Here is a 17,215-nt window from a genome sequence, read left to right on the forward strand (position 1 = left end):
CTTCGATTTCGGCCAGGCCTTCTGAGCGTCGATTTTCCTCGATATCTCGCGTTCCCGGCATCGCAGAGTGGAAATTCTTGCATTTCCTGAATCTGGGCCGCGTCCCCGTTGGAACGAGGTATCGCCCACAGAAATCCGCCGATTTTGCATTTTTGCGAATTTTTACGACCCGGGGGTCGTGGAAATTTTCAATTTTCTTCGATTTCGGCCAGGCCTTCTGAGCGTCGATTTTCCTCGATATCTCGCGTTCCCGGCATCGCAGAGTGGAAATTCTTGCATTTCCTGAATCTGGGCCGCGTCCCCGTCCGAACGAGGTATCGCCCACAGAAATCCGCCGATTTTGCATTTTTGCGAATTTTTACGACCCGGGGGTCGTGGAAATTTTCAATTTTCTTCGATTTCGGCCAGGCCTTCTGAGCGTCGACTTTCCTCGATATCTCGCGTTCCCGGCATCGCAGAGTGGAAATTCTTGCATTTCCTGAATCTGGGCCGCGTCCCCGTTGGAACGAGGTATCGCCCACAGAAATCCGCCGATTTTGCATTTTTGCGAATTTTTACGACCAGGGGGTCGTGGAAATTTTCAATTTTCTTCGATTTCGGCCAGGCCTTCTGAGCGTCGATTTTCCTCGATATCTCGCGTTCCCGGCATCGCAGAGTGGAAATTCTTGCATTTCCTGAATCTGGGCCGCGTCCCCGTTGGAACGAGGTATCGCCCACAGAAATCCGCCGATTTTGCATTTTTGCGAATTTTTACGACCCGGGGATCGTGGAAATTTTCTTCGATTTCGGCCAGGCCTTCTGAGCGTCGATTTTCCTCGATATCTCGCGTTCCCGGCATCGCAGAGTGGAAATTCTTGCATTTCCTGAATCTGGGCCGCGTCCCCGTTGGAACGAGGTATCGCCCACAGAAATCCGCCGATTTTGCATTTTTGCGAATTTTTACGACCCGGGGGTCGTGGAAATTTTCAATTTTCTTCGATTTCGGCCAGGCCTTCTGAGCGTCGATTTTCCTCGATATCTCGCGTTCCCGGCATCGCAGAGTGGAAATTCTTGCATTTCCTGAATCTGGGCCGCGTCCCCGTCCGAACGAGGTATCGCCCACAGAAATCCGCCGATTTTGCATTTTTGCGAATTTTTACGACCCGGGGGTCGTGGAAATTTTCAATTTTCTTCGATTTCGGCCAGGCCGTCTGAGCGTCGACTTTCCTCGATATCTCGCGTTCCCGGCATCGCAGAGTGGAAATTCTTGCATTTCCTGAATCTGGGCCGCGTCCCCGTTGGAACGAGGTATCGCCCACAGAAATCCGTCGATTTTGCATTTTTGCGAATTTTTACGACCAGGGGGTCGTGGAAATTTTCAATTTTCTTCGATTTCGGCCAGGCCTTCTGAGCGTCGATTTTCCTCGATATCTCGCGTTCCCGGCATCGCAGAGTGGAAATTCTTGCATTTCCTGAATCTGGGCCGCGTCCCCGTTGGAACGAGGTATCGCCCACAGAAATCCGCCGATTTTGCATTTTTGCGAATTTTTACGACCCGGGGGTCGTGGAAATTTTCAATTTTCTTCGATTTCGGCCAGGCCTTCTGAGCGTCGATTTTCCTCGATATCTCGCGTTCCCGGCATCGCAGAGTGGAAATTCTTGCATTTCCTGAATCTGGGCCGCGTCCCCGTTGGAACGAGGTATCGCCCACAGAAATCCGCCGATTTTGCATTTTTGCGAATTTTTACGACCCGGGGATCGTGGAAATTTTCTTCGATTTCGGCCAGGCCTTCTGAGCGTCGACTTTCCTCGATATCTCGCGTTCCCGGCATCGCAGAGTGGAAATTCTTGCATTTCCTGAATCTGGGCCGCGTCCCCGTTGGAACGAGGTATCGCCCACAGAAATCCGCCGATTTTGCATTTTTGCGAATTTTTACGACCCGGGGGTCGTGGAAATTTTCAATTTTCTTCGATTTCGGCCAGGCCTTCTGAGCGTCGACTTTCCTCGATATCTCGCGTTCCCGGCATCGCAGAGTGGAAATTCTTGCATTTCCTGAATCTGGGCCGCGTCCCCGTTGGAACGAGGTATCGCCCACAGAAATCCGCCGATTTTGCATTTTTGCGAATTTTTACGACCCGGGGGTCGTGGAAATTTTCAATTTTCTTCGATTTCGGCCAGGCCTTCTGAGCGTCGATTTTCCTCGATATCTCGCGTTCCCGGCATCGCAGAGTGGAAATTCTTGCATTTCCTGAATCTGGGCCGCGTCCCCGTTGGAACGAGGTATCGCCCACAGAAATCCGCCGATTTTGCATTTTTGCGAATTTTTACGACCCGGGGGTCGTGGAAATTTTCAATTTTCTTCGATTTCGGCCAGGCCTTCTGAGCGTCGATTTTCCTCGATATCTCGCGTTCCCGGCATCGCAGAGTGGAAATTCTTGCATTTCCTGAATCTGGGCCGCGTCCCCGTTGGAACGAGGTATCGCCCACAGAAATCCGCCGATTTTGCATTTTTGCGAATTTTTACGACCCGGGGGTCGTGGAAATTTTCAATTTTCTTCGATTTCGGCCAGGCCTTCTGAGCGTCGACTTTCCTCGATATCTCGCGTTCCCGGCATCGCAGAGTGGAAATTCTTGCATTTCCTGAATCTGGGCCGCGTCCCCGTTGGAACGAGGTATCGCCCACAGAAATCCGCCGATTTTGCATTTTTGCGAATTTTTACGACCCGGGGGTCGTGGAAATTTTCAATTTTCTTCGATTTCGGCCAGGCCTTCTGAGCGTCGATTTTCCTCGATATCTCGCGTTCCCGGCATCGCAGAGTGGAAATTCTTGCATTTCCTGAATCTGGGCCGCGTCCCCGTTGGAACGAGGTATCGCCCACAGAAATCCGCCGATTTTGCATTTTTGCGAATTTTTACGACCCGGGGATCGTGGAAATTTTCTTCGATTTCGGCCAGGCCTTCTGAGCGTCGATTTTCCTCGATATCTCGCGTTCCCGGCATCGCAGAGTGGAAATTCTTGCATTTCCTGAATCTGGGCCGCGTCCCCGTTGGAACGAGGTATCGCCCACAGAAATCCGCCGATTTTGCATTTTTGCGAATTTCTACGACCCGGGGGTCGTGGAAATTTTCAATTTTCTTCGATTTCGGCCAGGCCTTCTGAGCGTCGACTTTCCTCGATATCTCGCGTTCCCGGCATCGCAGAGTGGAAATTCTTGCATTTCCTGAATCTGGGCCGCGTCCCCGTTGGAACGAGGTATCGCCCACAGAAATCCGCCGATTTTGCATTTTTGCGAATTTTTACGACCCGGGGGTCGTGGAAATTTTCAATTTTCTTCGATTTCGGCCAGGCCTTCTGAGCGTCGATTTTCCTCGATATCTCGCGTTCCCGGCATCGCAGAGTGGAAATTCTTGCATTTCCTGAATCTGGGCCGCGTCCCCGTTCGAACGAGCTATCGCCGGTCGTAATCCGACGATTTTGCATTTTTGCGAATTTTTACGACCCGGGGGTCGTGGAAATTTTCAATTTTCTTCGATTTCGGCCAGGCCTTCTGAGCGTCGATTTTCCTCGATATCTCGCGTTCCCGGCATCGCAGAGTGGAAATTCTTGCATTTCCTGAATCTGGGCCGCGTCCCCGTTGGAACGAGGTATCGCCCACAGAAATCCGCCGATTTTGCATTTTTGCGAATTTTTACGACCCGGGGATCGTGGAAATTTTCTTCGATTTCGGCCAGGCCTTCTGAGCGTCGATTTTCCTCGATATCTCGCGTTCCCGGCATCGCAGAGTGGAAATTCTTGCATTTCCTGAATCTGGGCCGCGTCCCCGTTGGAACGAGGTATCGCCCACAGAAATCCGTCGATTTTGCATTTTTGCGAATTTTTACGACCCGGGGGTCGTGGAAATTTTCAATTTTCTTCGATTTCGGCCAGGCCTTCTGAGCGTCGATTTTCCTCGATATCTCGCGTTCCCGGCATCGCAGAGTGGAAATTCTTGCATTTCCTGAATCTGGGCCGGGTCCCCGTTGGAACGAGGTATCGCCCACAGAAATCCGCCGATTTTGCATTTTTGCGAATTTTTACGACCCGGGGGTCGTGTAAATTTTCAATTTTCTTCGATTTCGGCCAGGCCTTCTGAGCGTCGATTTTCCTCGATATCTCGCGTTCCCGGCATCGCAGAGTGGAAATTCTTGCATTTGCTGAATCTGGGCCGCGTCCCCGTTCGAACGAGGTATCGCCCACAGAAATCCGCCGATTTTGCATTTTTGCGAATTTTTACGACCCGGGGGTCGTGGAAATTTTCAATTTTCTTCGATTTCGGCCAGGCCTTCTGAGCGTCGATTTTCCTCGATATCTCGCGTTTCCGGCATCGCAGAGTGGAAATTCTTGCATTTCCTGAATCTGGGCCGCGTCCCCGTTCGAACGAGGTATCGCCCACAGAAATCCGCCGATTTTGCATTTTTGCGAATTTTTACGACCCGGGGGTCGTGTAAATTTTCAATTTTCTTCGATTTCGGCCAGGCCTTCTGAGCGTCGATTTTCCTCGATATCTCGCGTTCCCGGCATCGCAGAGTGGAAATTCTTGCATTTCCTGAATCTGGGCCGCGTCCCCGTTCGAACGAGGTATCGTCCACAGAAATCCGCCGATTTTGCATTTTTGCGAATTTTTACGAACCGGGGGTCGTGGAAATTTTCAATTTTCCCCCATTTTGGCCAGCCTCTCTGATCGACCCGGGGTTCGTGTAAATTTTCAATTTTCCCCCATTTTGGCCAGCCTCTCTGATCTCGTGTTTTTCGCGATAGCTCGTGTCTCCGGCATCGGAGCTTGAAAGCTCTTGCATTTCCCGAATCTGGGCCGCCTCCCCGTTCGAACGAGGTATTGTCGGTCGTAATCCGACGATTTTGCATTTTTGAGAATTTTGACGACCCGGGGTACGTGGAAATCTTCAATTTTCCCCCATTTTGGCCAGCCTCTCTGATCGATCCGGGGTTCGTGGAAATTTCCAAGTTTCCCCCATTTTGGTCAGCTTGAAAATTCCTGCATTTCCTGAATCTGGGCCGCCTCCCCGTTCGGACGAAGTATTGCCGGTCGTAATCCGACGATTTTGCATGTTTGAGAATTTTCACGACCCGGGTTCGTGGAAATTTTCAATTTTTCCCCATTTTGGCCAGCCGCTATGACCACAGATTCTTCGCAATATCTCGCGTCCCCGGCATCGTAGCTTGAAAATTCTTGCATTTCCTGAATCTGGGCCGCCTCCCCGTTCGAACGAGGTGGTGGTCGTAATTATTTACTTTGCAGGACCTCAGACAAGAGCCCAGGTCATTCATTCCGTCCGATTTTTGCAGGGAAATATTTCACGCAGTCCACGATTTTGCGCACTCAGTCATCAGGACGATGAACCGGTGAGTCACCAAAAGATGCTTCTTGCCGTCCATGAGCAAGGACGTAAACTCTTGGGCCAGGCAGTGCATCGCGTGCCAGAGGTGCCAGGTCAACAAGCATGTACGAAACGAAGTAGGTGTATTCCCTAGGTCAAGCAAGCGCTTCCACACCATCCACCTCAACATCATCGGCCCTTTGCGAGACTCGCACGATTTCAAGTTTTGTCTCACAATCATCGATAGGTTTACGCCGTTCTGTCTAATATTTCTAAAAAATCATGGACTGAGGCCCTCTGTCGAGAGTGGATTCCGCTCTTTGGTGCTCCAGCCGTAATTATCACGAGCCAGGGAATGCAATCCGAAACTTCTCTTTTCGCGGAGTTAGGAAAGCTTCTTGGCTTCAAAAAGCATAGGACTTCTGCATACAATCCACAGTCCAATGGAATGCTGGAATGTTGTCATCGGACGCTGAAGGCCGCCTTAATGGCTAGCAACGATCCATCTTAGTCGCGTTGCGTTTCGTCTTCCTTGGCCTCCGTATAGCCCAACGAGAGGAATTCACCACCAGCTCCGCGGAGATGGTGTATGGGGAGAATCTGCGCCTGCCCGCGGACCCTGTTCTGGACATCAGAATATTGTGTCTGCTCAGGGACGGTCAACAACCCCAGGGACCTTGAGACGTTTACGCAGGCCCTATTCGGACTTGAGGGACAACATCCCTTCCTTTTAGCTTATCTGAATGTACTTCAAGCTTTGCAAGGAGTATTGTCTCCCCTGTCAGGCTCACTTCCCTCCAAAAAATGCCAAGACTCATGAACCTTTAAATAAGAGTGCTGACATACTGTAGTTCTCCCAGAGGTTGATTCTAACCAAATATGTTAGTTTAGGGGCTACATCTATAGTAAAGAGACCAACTAATATCTTAAAAAATTGAACCACATTTATTAGATATCATAAAGTTAATTAGTCTTTTTGGTGTTAATTTTCGTTTGTTATTTTGTTCCATATTCTCTCACTTTCTCCTTCACCTAAACCCCTGGCAAAACATTCTTTTCCTAGGTCACCTCCCAGACGGTAGACTCTATCGATCTTCTCGGTCGATTTGTGAGTTCCACATGAGCATCCGGTGCTGAATCACTGATTCGGCTTAACCGTCGTGCCCAATTGCCACGATTGCCTTGTCTGCTAGAATTGGGCTGATCGTTAAGGACCTGTAGCAAGTCCTGATATTCTTCCTGATGAGATTTCTTCAAGCCATGTTGATATTTTGCTTCTTTGGCAAGGAGTTGCTCCCTTTGAATTTGGGTTTTCACTTCAGCTGGAATGTCGGGGATGACAAATTGCATGATCCCGGTTATTACGAATACAAGATGCTGGAAAGGAGTGTAAGGATATCACATAAGGTTAGGTTTACTAAGGGATTGTGATAATTTTTTACCTCAAAAATAACTACGAAAGCCAGACGGGCAGCGAATACATGCCAGTAATGCGGGCTGAGTCCATAAGGATCATTGTCAGTTGGACCATTTCTGTGGAGAAAAGTTTGATATTGAAAAAATGGGTGGTATTATAGTGGATGATATCACCTGTAACCTCGATACATGCACATATCCGGATCATGCTCTGTACTGGTAGCACCCCACTCTTCTTTGTAATCCGAAGTGTTGAAAACTATAAATAAGGACATCAGAATAAAAAAATGTAGTCCCAGAAACCTAGATCACTTCACATCACTTCACTTACCTGAAAGTGAATGCTCAATGTATCCAGATAAGGAGTTTGTTGGGGAATAGACATATTTATAGACCATCCTCGGGATAAAATCGCTTGTGTATGCGATCACAAAAGCGTTTGACACAACCGCGGTATACGTTATTATCCTTAAAATTCCATACCAGGCTCCAATGTCTTCCACCCTTTCAGCCAAGGGACGCCGAGCTTGTGTTACCATTTTGTAAGCATCCAATCGAATCTCAGCAACATTATTGAGCAACGCGAATAGTGGAGCCAATGGGAATGCAGCGACAAACAATGTGACGAAACCATACTGAAGGACTAATGAAAACAAAGGCGTTCCAGAGTGAAAATGCAATTACCACGTATCCTAGGAACTTACTCATCTCCAAATACTCATCAAACAACGCCAATCTTCCTGGATCTTGCATATGATAGTCCTGTTCCCAGGTCATATGTAAATGAGTCTCGTCCTTTGTCGCCTGTTTATGTTTCCGCTGTCTCCACCAATTCCAGAACTTCGGGAACAGATACTCCATGAAATTGTTCCAAACTTGCTTTCCGATCATTATTATGGAAAGTTGTATGCAAAGTTCACTCAGACATCCTGCCGGGTCGCATATATCATTCTTTAACCGAAAGAACTCATTGTTCCGAGCCACATCATCGCCAGGATAGTCGAAAAAACGACCCTTGAAAAATGCTATATAAATGAGGGAACTGTAAAAGTTCATAAATTCGAAGAAGAATATCTTAAACGTGTAGGAGTCTTCGTATTCAGTTTGGGTTCGTGGAATTTCCAGGTTTGTCAGATGAATGGCAAGTTTGTGGTAGATCTGTTGAGGAGGGGAGACAGATTATCCTTGAGATCTTTTTTGAAGAAGAGGAGGGGAAGTTCTACTCACTCTCGTTAGTATCATGATAACCACCAAGTTAATAAGTGCAGCAGTTATAGTTGTAAACAATTTGGCATGCTTTTTCACGAAGAAACCACCACCGCCGTAGATGACTGACACCAGAGAAATCCGATATATGATGGTACCCAGGACAGCGGTTAGGACTATCGCGATCTGGAATGGTATCAGGACATTACCTTTTGACCGTTCTCACTCTAATTCCCATGTGGACTTACCATAAATAGGACCGCACTCCCTGTTATAACAAACCGAACGGCCCGACTCATAGTTGACATGTAAGGTTCCTTCTCTCGAGTAACAGGATTCATTCGGAATGTCTTCACGGCCGTTTCAAACTCAGGTCGATTTTCCTCATCAGCTTCAATATTCTGCAGATCCCATTCCCAAGCAATGACTGACTGCTTACGTTTCCATAATTCTAGGAATGTTGTAGCTGGAAAGGTTAAGCCAATATTGAGCCAGTTCGTCCTTTAGAAAGGAATGTCAAACTTACCCCAAAATGACATAAAAATAGCAAAAAATACAGTCGAAGGATTGTCAAACAGGTAAGTTAGTCTTGCAAAAAGGCAAGAATCATACAGTCTTTGGTAGCTGCACGCCTTGTCACATAGCGGGCATAGTGTTAAGTTCCCTACACCATTCTCAGCACATATCTCCTTGCTAGGTGTATTATCCGCGGAGTCGATTGATGCCAGTCCATATAGGAAACACAGAGTTCCTACTATCGCTGGATAGACCAACATTTCTGTGTAGAATCCCAACCAGCAAAAGTAGAGAGCAATCTTATCGCCGAAGTATTTTCGTACCAAACAAAGGGGTTGTTTTTTGTACCATTGTGATGGACGAGCCCAGTTTAGGTAAAGGATACGTCTGTCGAATATGGCTCCGCTTGAATGGGCTTTGTCGTAACGTCCTTCGTGCAAAGGGAAGCAGGCTGAGTAGGTGCCATCGTTGAGCAAACGACGTATCCCTGAACGTTCGGTCTCGTCGAATTTTGTGCGAAGTAGGATCTGCATGACCATGAGAGAGCGTTGAGCACTGGTGTAGGCCGTACAGCGATCCTTTACGATGAATCTGGAATGGAAGGAGAATAGTTTATTTCTATCAAAGTATATAGTCTTGGTTTTCGTTTTAGGTATCTATTTCAGAAAGAAAAAATCTAGCGTATATTGGAGTTGATGACTTCCAGTGATTGAATTCTGTAAGGTTAACAGAAGGTACTTTTGCAGTAAACAAACTTGCATCATTATCAACGCAACAATTGGTATCCAGTTTAGGCCTGCCTTTATAAGGAACACCAGACACTCCGGTTTTACGCTGAGGTCCACCAATTCGACATCCCTAAAAGCTGTCTGGCGTCGCGAACCTACGCTATCCCTCCATCTCAGGCAGGGTCTGCCTCATCTTCTTTTTCTACCATAGATATTGCCCTCTCCCCTTATCGCATGATACGGCATCTCTTTGTCTTAGACCCTTGTTGATGTTGAATGGTCTCGCAAGTGATCAAGGTCAGCCTAGTCAGTCTTGTTAATTTTGCCGGCATACCGAATTCTCTCACGGCCGTGTACAGTTTTACCCTGACTATACTGTCATACGGCGGAAGCCAAGTCTTTTGCGGGAGTTCTCAGTGAAATCCATTACAAGATCGAATCCGAAGATAGGGGGAAAGGGGTCTGAAGTTCGTTAAACGAAGGGTGGTGGAGTCCTATACGTTCTGTGAAGCAGTCAAGGGTCTTCTGGGAGAGAAAGCTTTGGTTTCTAGGCTGGTACTCATGAAACCCCCCTCTAGAAATCCGAGACCTTGGCTGCCTTACAGAAAAGAATGAGGTTCAAGAGGCCATCAAACGTGAATGTCCGGGGGTAACCAATGTCTGGATTGGTATCACCTGTGCGAACTCCCCAGGCTAAAAACTCGCTATGCTGGAAGTTGCTGAGCAATACGCGAGGAAACTTCTACACAGCGAGAAAATCGGAATTGGTTGGGTAGTGTGTAGGATAAGAATCCGGACCGCCCCAACCAGTTGTTAGAGATGTTTGAATTATGGGCACACATTTGCAACCTGTCGGCGACCTGACAAAAGGGCCGTAAATACGGTCTGTCAGGCTATAAAGCGAACACCTGCAGTGAAAAGGAAAGCTGCGTGCTATGCAGGGACTGTAGCGCATCTGATGAGAATGTCGCGCACACTGTGGGCAAAATGATCCGCATCCTACAAATCGATATGCACTGGAGTGCAACCGCTCACGAGTTGCTAGCGCAGTTCGCTGTGGAGTCCAAACTGATTTAGTACTCATCAGCGAGTGGTATTGAAACAAGGACTCAGTTTCATAGCACCCTGACTTATCAGGTACCGCTTCCGTATGGGTTCGCGGCGGGACTTTCTTTAGGGTTCTTACCTAAGGCCGAGGGGACAACTTTGTAAGATGTTTAGGGATAACGTTTTGCAGTGTCTATCTTACGCCGAATGAGACCATGCCGGACTTTCGACGCTTGATGCTTGATGCTTTAGAAGACGCTATCTTATGACAAATGGGCGGATTGTGGTTGGGGGTGACTTCAGTGCCAAGGCACTTGAATGGGGCATACAGGAACAGGATTGGTAGATCTAAACACCGGATCCACCCCAAAGTTCCCAAGCTGCGAGGGAAGCATTCCAGACATAACCTAATCACTGGTGTCGCTGGTGGACAGGTGGGGAGTTCTGGAAGACTTCTCAGCAAGCGACCATCAATACATTGCCTTCGAAGGAGGCTCAGGAGGGCATTGAGACGTTTCAAACCTTCTATGTATTGGTGTACGTTGAAAATTGCAGAGTTCCGGAAGGAGTGTCACAGGCTCCGCCATTTAACATAACGTCTAAGCGACCGGAAGGAGGCATATACCATAATGACGGAGAACAAATCAGCCAAAAGGCGACTCCGCAGTGCAATAAACAAGAGCAAAGCTCGCTGATGGCAGGAGCTGATCGACGACGTGAATGGAGACCCGTGGGGGCTCGGTTATAAAGTGGTAACCCGAAAAATGGGGGTTTTGCGGAAACCTAGTTCACTTAAGGCCGAACAGATGGACCGCATTGCACGGGTACTGTTCCCTGCGCACCCCTTATAGGATGATCACGTCGGCGTGGAGAGTGCCGAGGACTGTCCAATTTTCTCTATAAAAGAGTTGGAACGGGCAATCGTCCCTATGAAAAGAAAGAAGACGCCAGGACCCGATATTCTTCCAGCCCACCAGCACAAGTTTGTAAAGGCACGATCTCCGGATGGTCTGTTTTGCATGGAGTTGTGGACGATGCCCATGACACTTTTTTTTCTTGTGGAAGGTGGGATGGGATTCGTCAGCAGCTCTATTTAAAGAGAAGGGTCTTTCTCCAGACAACATTGCCGAGGAAATGCTGAAGAGTGCTGAAAGGTGGAGCCGTGTTGCCCATTACTTTCGGATTCTTCCCGTCGCTAAGAAGATAGAGCTCGACCGGTGGAGAAGCTGGATGGCAGGGGGTTCCTTGAACTGGCAGTTCCCTTCCTCCACGTCTCTCCTGGTGGTGAAAGGAATTCCCTGATTTGAAGGCTCCGCAAGGCGGGAGAGTTCGGGGACTAGCCCGAAGTAATGTGACAAACGGTTCCAGGCTAGCTCTCTGCCCATGAGGACGTGTTTAGTTGGTAGTCCGACGACGACACCCCCCTCCCCCAAAAAAAAGCGGAGTGGAAGATCGGCAATGTGCTACGGGAGGACTACCTGTTCTTTACCGACGGTTCGAGAATGGTCCGCGGAGTCGTAGCGGAAGCACTCTTGGGTATACAGAATGTAGTCAAGTCCTCCGGTCTTCCAGAATACGTCAATATATCTCAAGCTAAGGCATATTTTGGGCTTCTAGACCAGAAAGGCTCTATCCTTACAAGGTTTTGTCGGTGTTAAAATCGGTTTATTGCCAGTCTGTCTGCCCGTCTGCCTGTTTGCCTGTATTTTTTTCGGTAGGTGGAAGTACGTCATGTAGAATTTTTACCAACTAAAACCATCCCCTAAATCATGATCTCTCTCTAGCGGACACTAAGTATTACTTCGTGGGCTGGATATGACTCTAACTTGTCTATTTGGCCATCAATTGCATTCGCCTCCTCTGCCTCTCTTTGCCTGCATTGATTCCACCCTAGCAGGTGGTTAACTGCATTCCAGTTCTTCTGGCATGGAAGCATTTGTCCAGTTGGACTTTCAGGTGCTATTTTTCTACCCAATGTCTCCCCAAGACTCTGCCTTTTTTATGTGAGTCCATTGAAGAAGAGTTAGTGGAAGAAGATATGCTACAGGTACTCCGGAATATTAGACAGTTAGGTAGTCACTCCAGATGTTAAACAATTCCTTCCTGTCGGCATTTTTCACGTACCGATTAGGGGAAGAACGGAACTTATGCGCGTCATCTCGTCGTCCGAAATCTCGATCGGCATCATTTCGGTTACCGCGTAGGCCGCTGTGTTTGAGAAGGTTCTAAAGTCGGCGGTTCTCCTCTAAGCCTTCACCATTCACCTTTAGAGCATTATATGTGGTAGGCAGTGCTGTTGCCAACACTGCCATTGCGTGGAGCAGTATAGAGCTCATCACTCTAGCTACAAGCAGTATACGAGTGTATTGCGCCCCCTTAACATTTCGTATCATCCTTGCAAGGGCCCTGCTGACATTGGACACATTAATGCAGTTACTTTGTATATTCTGCTTGAAGGAGTGGCACTTTTACTATATTGTCTTTGGCGGAGAATGTTCTCACCGCCAGCAATGCAGAAGGTGGTTCCTGCGTCCGATGTGCCACCACAAAGGTATTTGATTGTTGGTTTTAAAGTGATGAAGTGGTTCACCATTCTGATACGAACAGTCGTTTTTTTACGGCGTTTCGTAGTGAGCACCGGCTCTATTTTGAATACCGCGAGTATATGACCTGCCCCTTTCAGCTACATCCTTATATCATAGCAATGATTGCTTCGGATGAATACAATGCCTCATCTGTCTGGCCTCGCTAGCAATTATAACGTTGAGGACATCGTTATATATGCTGTTTCAAAATAGTGGTCCCAGCACAGAGCCTTGTGGAACATCCGCGGAGACAATGTACTCCCTGGCTTCATTGCCGGTTGTCGTGCTTTCGCAGCCTTCCTATTAGATAACTGTCAAAAAACGCAACAACCTGGGTACACCAACTGTCGGAAAAGAACTTTTTATAAGGTTCCAATCGGTCGTCATGAATACCTTTTTGAAGTGTAAATACTGGGTAATACTTATTACCTAACCTTTCTGTGCATCGCACTTTCAGCTAAGCCAGCCACCATTTTAACGGCGTCGATGGTTGATCTGGCCGTGCGGAAGTCGAATTATCGGCCTGGTAAGCCTCCCAGACTTTCTATAACCGCGAGCAATCTGTCATGCATTATCCACTCCAGCATTTTCCCCATATTTTCCCATAGAAACATAGATCTGTGGGAAGATGGCTCAGCAGGAGGTTTACCAGCTTCAGATGCCAATAGTAACCTTTGGGGTTTCTATATTTTAGCAAAGATCCCATCAATCAAGCATGCTTCAAACAATTTCAAAAGTATGCCCGTCCTTGAGTTAACAACCACAGTAAGGGCTTTGCTTGGTATACCATTTAGGACTGGGAGGGACCCAGTCTCCTGCAAATGCGGAGTACATCTTCTGTTGATACTCGGGATATTGCAGTCTCATCTTGAGGTCTCTGGAGACTGTTACTGTATGTGTCCTGCTGAAGAAACAACCCCCGAATAATTTTTATTAGGTGGTCGGGGAATTTTGTGGAGTTCCCTAACCTTTGAATCTCTCCAGTACAACCTGGTGGGCGTTTCCCCCATGGGTTTATATTCGCCTCTGCGTGGAGTTGTTTGAAACAGTTTTCTTGTTTCGTATGCCGCTTCACCTCCTCGTCATTCGTATCCATTGCTCTCTAGGCTGCTCCTCTAGCTCGTTGACACACGGACCTATGACAGACAGTTCATAGTGCACCAGCAGTTAGGCCTGCTACTAGGGAAAATATAATGCTTCGGCACCGATGAGTCAGATCCTTTTGATCCGTTGCAAGGCTCTCTCCGGGGGCATGCCTGATATAGTGGCTTTGTTCTACCACGAAACTATAAATGTTGGCTTTCGCAACCAACCGGACGTTTTCCTCATTTATGGACATGCTGGTTGCCTACAGTTTGGTTTTTCAGGTCAAGTAGGCTTGCCCCGATAGCGAAATGGTTAGAGAACAAGGCTGCCGTATGGATGGTCGCGGTTCAAATCTCACTGGTGACAGTGGAATTTGTATCGTGATTTGATGTTGGATACCAGTCGACTCAGCTGTGACCTGAATCAAATCAGGGTAATAATCTCGGGCGAGCGCAATGCTGACTACATTGCCTCCGGTACGGTCTTGAATGAAGTGCTCTAACACACTTCAAGGCCCTGATCCAATATGGATTGCTGCGCCAACGATTATTATATTATTATTAGTAAATACTGCTACCTAACCTTTCTGTGCATCGCACTTTCAGCTAAGCCAGCAACTATTTTAAGGGCGTCGATGGTTGATCTGGCCGTGTGGAAGTCGAATTATCGGCCACATAAGCCTCCCAGACTTTCTATAACCGAATGCAATCTGTCAGGCATTATCCACTCCAGCATTTTTCCCATATTTTTCAATAGAAAGATAGACCTGTGAGAAGATGGCTCAGCAGGAGGTTTACCAGCTTTAGGTAGCAAAGATCCCATCAACCAAGCAAGCTCCAAACAATTTCAAAAGTATGTCCGTCCTTGACTTAACAACCACAGTAAGGGCTTTGCTTGGTATACCATTTAGGTCCGTCCCTCTCAGTCTCCTGCAAATGCGGAGTACATCTTTTGTTGCTACTCGGGATATTGCAGCCTCATCTAGAGGTCGCTGGAGACTGTTACTGTATGTTGTCCTGCTGAAGAAACAACCCTCGAATAATTTTTATTAGGTGGTCGGGGAATGTATTTTGCGGAGTTGCCTGACCTTTGAATCTCTCCAATACAACCTGGTGGGCGTTTCCCCATGGGTTTATATTCGCCTCTGCGTGGAGTTGTTAGAAACAGTTTTCTTGTTTCGTATGCCGCTTCACCTCCTCGTCATTCGTATCCATTGTTCTCTAGGCCGCTCCTCTAGCTCGATGACACACGGACCTATGACAGACAGTTCACAGTGCACCAGCAGTTAGGGCTGCTACTAGGGAAAACATAACGCTTCGGCACCGATGAGTCAGATCCTTTTGATCCGTTGCAAGGCTCTCTCCGGGGGCATGCCTGATATAGTGGCTTTGTTCTACCACGAAACTATAAATGTTGGCTTTCGCAGGCCAACCGGACGTTTTTCTCATTTATGGACGTGCTGGTTGCCTACAGTTTGACTTGTTTTTCAGGTCAAGGATGCTTACCTGGTGATCACAGTCGTTGTGGCATTCACTTACGTTCTAGGCCATAGCGCAAGCTGATGGGGGATTAATAATACTCAGATCCACAACCGAATCGCACTCTCCTTTCGGGTAAGTTAACGTGACCGTCGTAAGCTCATAAGAGTTTAACTGCCTCCAAAAGACAAAGCGCGTTCATCGCGAAGTCAGTGGCTTATTTTCTCCGTCCTTTCATGTCTAAGAGTTTGCATCTCCGATTCTTAGGTGGTCTATGAGAACACGTCTTGAGCGACTGTGCATTGATTGAGACTGATTCAACCTGAGCTTCCAGCCGCAGTTAGTGGTTTCTACACTCACGATACTTGCCGCTTCCGGTAGTATGCCTGCTGTCCAAGCCCTCCTTTTTTATAGCATATACTTGGGATCCTTCTCACATTCCCAGGAAATATGATTCTTTTATTCATGCAGTCTGCACCGGTAAGACCGATCAATTGCACTTGTACACGCCTTCGTTAGACGTCCACCAAGAAATTTCTTCCATAAGAGATCCAGATTACCCATCCAATGCGGACCTTCCTGGCGTTCAGCAGCACTCTGCTTCTCCATACGCCTTTCTGAGGGTTAGTAGGATGCCTTCTGTACGTTGTGCAAATTAAACTGCTCTGGTGAGGCAGAACCTTTTTTGCTTTAAAAGTGATTTCGACTAAGATATTGCATTCTGCTGGCATTTCAAATGCAGTTGCCTGGCCTTCTCAAACCCAGATGAAGATACCTCGGTCAGGTTTTCATCCGCGAAGAATCTGCACCCTCTCTGCCTTTGGAAAATGTGTTCAGATTCGCAAAAGTCAGTGAACGCCACAAGCGGGAAGCCATTTGATAGGTGATTTTGGGGGATAGTACAATGGTCTAACAAAGGCCTGAGTGCTTAAAGCCGCAGTCCCCCCCCCCCCCTCCTTACTAAACTAAATAAAAGTCCTCACAATATCCCAGCACTTTCGACAAGCAAAGTTTTGCTCTTATCGGACATTTTCAGCTTCAGCATGATATCACCTTTTAGTTCCAACGGATCCGGATTATATTTTCCCCTAAGTCCTTAAGATCAGGGTGAGTTTACACCTGTCTGCGTAGGACATTCTACTCGTGCTAGGCTAGAAATGATTATCGCCCCCGGAGTGGATCCTCCCACAAGGGTGGTGATGGGTGTCTTTGTTTTTGGGGAACCTGATGGTTTGCCGGATGTTTTTTCTCCTTTTTCCGAACCCTCCTCTTTCTTCCACAGATCTTCAAGTATACGCTTGGGTGTCACCTAAATTGAGTGCGTTACCACCGAAGTAGCAATTTTCGGGCTGGTTTTCAATTCTTTCGCATTTTTACGGTATTTATTGTACAGAGCCCTAACGGCTCTCACCATATTTTTTATTATTTGGTGGATGCTTTGCTTATGTTTAATAAATTTCAACAGCCCAGCAATTTTGACTCCGAACAAAACGAAGGATGACCCTTGTAATGTCTTATGTGAATTAGCGTTGACCAAACGACAATCCTGAGTGGCCAGAAGCGATCAAGAGGGGAAAGCTATATTAAACACCTAAAAATCTGGTGAAATTGACTGTGAAAGTCCACCCTCAAATAGTGAAGCACCACCGAAGTGTTCCGTTCGAGAATCTGGGGGGCGGGTACTTTTGACACTTCATACAGAGTGCATCCTCCAATATAATGGGTGGAGGATGCTGAGGCTGGGTGGGAACCCCAAAGGCTGTCTTCATGGGCATCCGAGGCAGGAGAAGCATCGAG

At 47.5% G+C, this 17,215-nt stretch overlaps 1 protein-coding gene across 2 annotated transcripts in view; it reads right to left on the bottom strand.

The window, feature by feature from the left end:
* Positions 1-6,278: 6,278 nt before the first annotated feature.
* The window catches only part of LOC119650291 (anoctamin-4), a 49,613-nt gene continuing 38,676 nt past the window's right edge, over positions 6,279-17,215 (bottom strand). Inside the window, exons 7-14 of one of the 2 annotated variants that reach the window (XM_038052923.1) lie at positions 8,505-9,085; positions 8,227-8,444; positions 8,000-8,164; positions 7,477-7,930; positions 7,104-7,415; positions 6,947-7,031; positions 6,799-6,889; positions 6,279-6,733 (exon numbers count right to left, since the gene is read on the bottom strand). In XM_038052923.1, the coding sequence (XP_037908851.1) occupies positions 6,416-6,733; positions 6,799-6,889; positions 6,947-7,031; positions 7,104-7,415; positions 7,477-7,930; positions 8,000-8,164; positions 8,227-8,444; positions 8,505-9,085 (2,224 nt within the window). In that variant the 3' untranslated portion in view covers positions 6,279-6,415. The remainder of the gene's footprint in view (positions 6,734-6,798; positions 6,890-6,946; positions 7,032-7,103; positions 7,416-7,476; positions 7,931-7,999; positions 8,165-8,226; positions 8,445-8,504; positions 9,086-17,215) is intronic. The other variant, XM_038052922.1, reaches the window with a different exon arrangement.

The sequence above is a fragment of the Hermetia illucens genome, chromosome 2 (assembly GCF_905115235.1).
Source record: "Hermetia illucens chromosome 2, iHerIll2.2.curated.20191125, whole genome shotgun sequence".
NCBI classification, from domain to species: domain Eukaryota; kingdom Metazoa; phylum Arthropoda; class Insecta; order Diptera; family Stratiomyidae; genus Hermetia; species Hermetia illucens.